The 3812-nt window shown below is 37.3% G+C and overlaps 1 protein-coding gene across 1 annotated transcript; it reads left to right on the forward strand.

Moving 5' to 3' along the window:
* The first annotated feature begins 362 nt into the window (after positions 1-362).
* Positions 363-3420, forward strand: LOC139728763 (echinoidin-like). Its single transcript, XM_071639703.1, has 2 exons — positions 363-617; positions 3187-3420. The coding sequence occupies exons 1-2, from the start codon at positions 363-365 to the stop codon at positions 3418-3420; spliced, it is 489 nt and encodes a 162-aa protein (XP_071495804.1).
* Positions 3421-3812: the final 392 nt, after the last annotated feature.

A 3812-nucleotide genomic window follows, 5' to 3' on the forward strand; every position in this document is an offset into this window, starting at 1 on the left:
ATCGTGATCGTATATATGTTGATGAGCTCAAGTATGGACATTACCATTATTGCTAGCAAATATTAAGATTGTGAAGGAAAGGAGATTAAGACAAAAATGCCCCCAATCATTACTTAATTGCTTTTGTCATGGCCCTTGTGGCGTCTTTTCGTTGACAAATGAGGGTTTGATTTCATCCTGTTTGTCTTTTCTTCTTCTTCTGTAAGAAGAACTTTGCTAAGAGTATGTAGGACATAGTTATACATGGGCAATATCATATAATCACGTTTTACATCGTAATTTGATATGTGCTTATAATTTCCCTTTTTCGTCTCATTGATGTCACAGAAAAAAAGTAAATAAGCTTCTCGAATCCTGAAACCATGAAGCTGACCATTGCTTTTCTCGTGGTCCTGGCGTCCTACATGGCTGTCGGCGGTCAGGCGTGTGGGTGCTGTCCGGAGTTCTGGACCGGGTTCCATGGCTCCTGCTATCGGCTCTTCTTAGCGAAGAAAACCTGGCAGGAAGCAGAGAACCACTGCGTCCGTCTTGGTGGTCATTTGACGTCGGTGCTGAGCGAGGCGGAAAACAATTTCCTCTACGATTACTGGCGCAATACGGTTTCAACTCCTGCATGGGTAAGCCGTGGGAGGTATAGATGGGTCTTTAAAGAGTCGAAAGAATAAACATTTCGAATGCAAATAGCGATTACAACTTTTTATACTTTCAGTCATATCGTAGCATTGCAACTAGAATGCAGACGTGTTTTGCTTTGCTTCCAAAATCTTTATTTTATATTGTTAAGGACTTTTTTTAAAAAATTAGAACATGTAACACTCTCGAATATTTTGTTTGTTTAGTTTTCTATTGCTCCACTTGTACGAATGAAATTCTTTCAACAAAATCAAGAATTTTCACATCAAAATAGAACCAAGAGTACTCAAAAGAAATAGCATAATGTCGAGCATTGTGACACAGGTTACATTTTGTAGGAAAACTATACAAATAACTATTACATAGATTGCACTGTGTTGTTTTCGTTTTAGACAAGTTTATGTCCAATATTCGGTAACCCTGCAGTAATTGTAATGCCCATAGACATTCATTGTACTGATTAATATTACTACATAGATTATGAATGGCAGGGGACAGGACATGTAGCAAAGTTCTACGAATTTGCGAAGGTGTAATCACCTTGATAAGAAGGCAACTTATGATTAATTGCTACGATTACGGCTTGTTATTCAGAAGGTTTATTGTTCCAAAGGTTTGTAATATCCAAAGTTCTTAATGGGAAAGATTCGTTTATCGGAAAATATGAACAGGTTCATTCATCCAAAAGCTTAATAGAGTTTGGTTGTACTCATAGTTTTGTATCTTTTTACTTATCTATATTTTATTTAAACGAACAAGCCTTCTGTATTACGCCATGATCGTTGTAATTGAAGAACCCTATAATTATCATTCTACTTTTGTTCCCTTAACGAACATGTAGGTTTAACGAATTTGTGTCTTTCGGGAAACGATCCTTATTTCGTTTTCGGATTAACGACCATTTGGAATAATGAAATTTACCCAATGCTACAAACATGTGCAGTGACACGACGATTCATGTGTTATTGTCAAATACATACTTGGCAGGTGACGTTGGATAGCTTCTTAGTAAACTGTTGGATTCCTTTATTATAAGAGTTGATACAGTGCACTCCCGTTGTAACGAACACGGTGATAACGAAATTCTGGTTACACCGAAATAAAGAAACAAAATTATCCGCTCCATGTTTTTATTTTTTATTTGTTCGGATATATTGAAATTTCTTTAAAAAAGAAAAAGAAAAAAAAAAAAAACTGCCAGTCCCGAGGACTTCGTAATACCGGGAGGCCACTGTATCAATAGCTGACTCTCTTTGCTAGAGAATTAGTCAGAGTCGCTTGCTATACGGGAGCTGCTCAACAATATTGCATGACGAATTTTGGTCCGTGAAATTCATCATTTAATGCGAGCTACCACAACGTATATTCATGAGCATTGGAGGGATTGCTTCCAAAATATGCACTGATGGAATTTTGCATCAGTTGTGGAAAGGTGAATTTATCTTTGTAAATAATGTATGATGATCTTTAAGGTAACTGTAACAAAATCCTGTATTTGTTTTTACGTTAGAAATCAAAATTTTCGTTAAAAGCTTGCCTGTGGATGTTATTTGAGCATACGATATTCATACGTCATACCCGAAATAAATAATACACTGTGCCAGAACAGAGGAAAGAAGGTCACCGTTCAACAACAGACGCCTTTTATCACTTCGTGTGTGTCAGACAATCGCATACAAACTCATGAAATATGTTATGGCAGCTCGCACTGATTGGATGATTTTTTTTCACCGACCAAAATTTGGTTGGAATATTTCTCAGGATGGTGACAAGTTGACCGCGGCGCGAGCATCTCGATTGATTAGAAAATGCAGTACATAAGGTTCATTATGCTGATAGTTCGTTATCTAAAAACATACTTATACCACATATTTAGATGTTTGTTAATCCAGAAATGGCAAAAGGTTCGTTAATTCGTACATGATATGTGACGTTAATCTGAAGTTTCGATGTTCCGAAGGTTTGTTAATCCAAGAATGAAATAAGGTTCGCTAATTTGGAAACGAAATAAAGTTCTTTATCCGAAAATATAACAAGGTCTGTACCAACGAACCTTTGTCATTACAAATCTTATTTCATTTTCGACTTAACGCAACTTCTGAATAACAAACCTTTAGAATAACGAATGGTAACCGTAACCATTAAGACCAAAAATTCCTCACATCTTCAAAACTGTCTGGTATATCACTCAGTGATGACGAAAAAGCGCTTGAATACCTGTTTTATGATTCTACAGGTTTCCCTATTGCAGATTATCGAATAGTTCTTTTGACAAATACACGAACTCATCTATTAAGTACAATGTTGAGGAGAAAAAGCAAACTCACATAAATCGGATCTCTTTAACTTTCACGCACACACAGTTAGAGCATTTTCATTTTCCCGATCGTATAGGCCTTTGCTTTTTTCCTTATTTGCGATGTAAATAATTCAAGGATCATACAGTAGTAGCTAGTTGAGACTCTCCAATAAATTTAATTGTTTGCTGTTTATCTTGCTCATACCTGATAAAGCAGCGAATAGAAATATTTGATTATGTAACACGTTCCTCAGGGGTTCTGGATTGGCTACAACGACATCAGGACTGAAGGCACATGGGTTTGGAGCGATGGTTCTGCCCCTACAGCTCCGTATACCAACTGGCGCAATGGTCAGCCGGACAACTATCGAGGAAGCCAGGACTGTGGCAGGGTGTGGTACTCCGGAGCCAGTTCTGATACAGCCAGAGACTGGGACGATGGCGGATGTACAGCGATCGGTGAATACATCTGCAAGTTGACCTATTGATCTGCTGGAACCAGAGGCGTCATAATGGGTTTTGTGTTGCGTCAGGTGCTGCGTTGGCATTTTCCCAACTGTTACATCATTTATTTTCTCTCTGATCATGTTCCACATATTCTATTTCGTCTCATAATTCATTCTTTAAATGTCCAACGCCTACATAGAAAACTAACTCATTCCAGGTCTTAGCCCAAAGCCTTTTCCCCATTTTTATCATCTTTATGTAAATCCGAAATGTATGAAATGTCTTTGTTAAACGGCAGAGAATAGAAGAGTGTGAACATTGGATTACCTGGGATTACATATATACATAATTTTATAGTTGTACATCAACTTATTTCTCCATAATGGTATAGTATCTAGTTTCATAGTTTATAACATGTAAAGACGTAGACTCG

Source organism: Diadema antillarum, unplaced genomic scaffold, assembly GCF_040938485.1.
Source record: "Diadema antillarum isolate AM-2024a unplaced genomic scaffold, OU_Dant_1.0 seq00000197_RagTag, whole genome shotgun sequence".
Taxonomy (NCBI): Eukaryota; Metazoa; Echinodermata; class Echinoidea; order Diadematoida; family Diadematidae; genus Diadema; species Diadema antillarum.

Bases quoted from the DNA above. Each gene is read 5' to 3' on its own strand.
- LOC139728763 (XM_071639703.1), top strand. From the start codon at position 363: ATGAAGCTGACCATTGCTTTTCTCGTGGTCCTGGCGTCCTACATGGCT. The intron at 618-3,186 runs GTAAGCCGTGGG...CACGTTCCTCAG, and splicing joins CGGTTTCAACTCCTGCATGG to GGGTTCTGGATTGGCTACAA.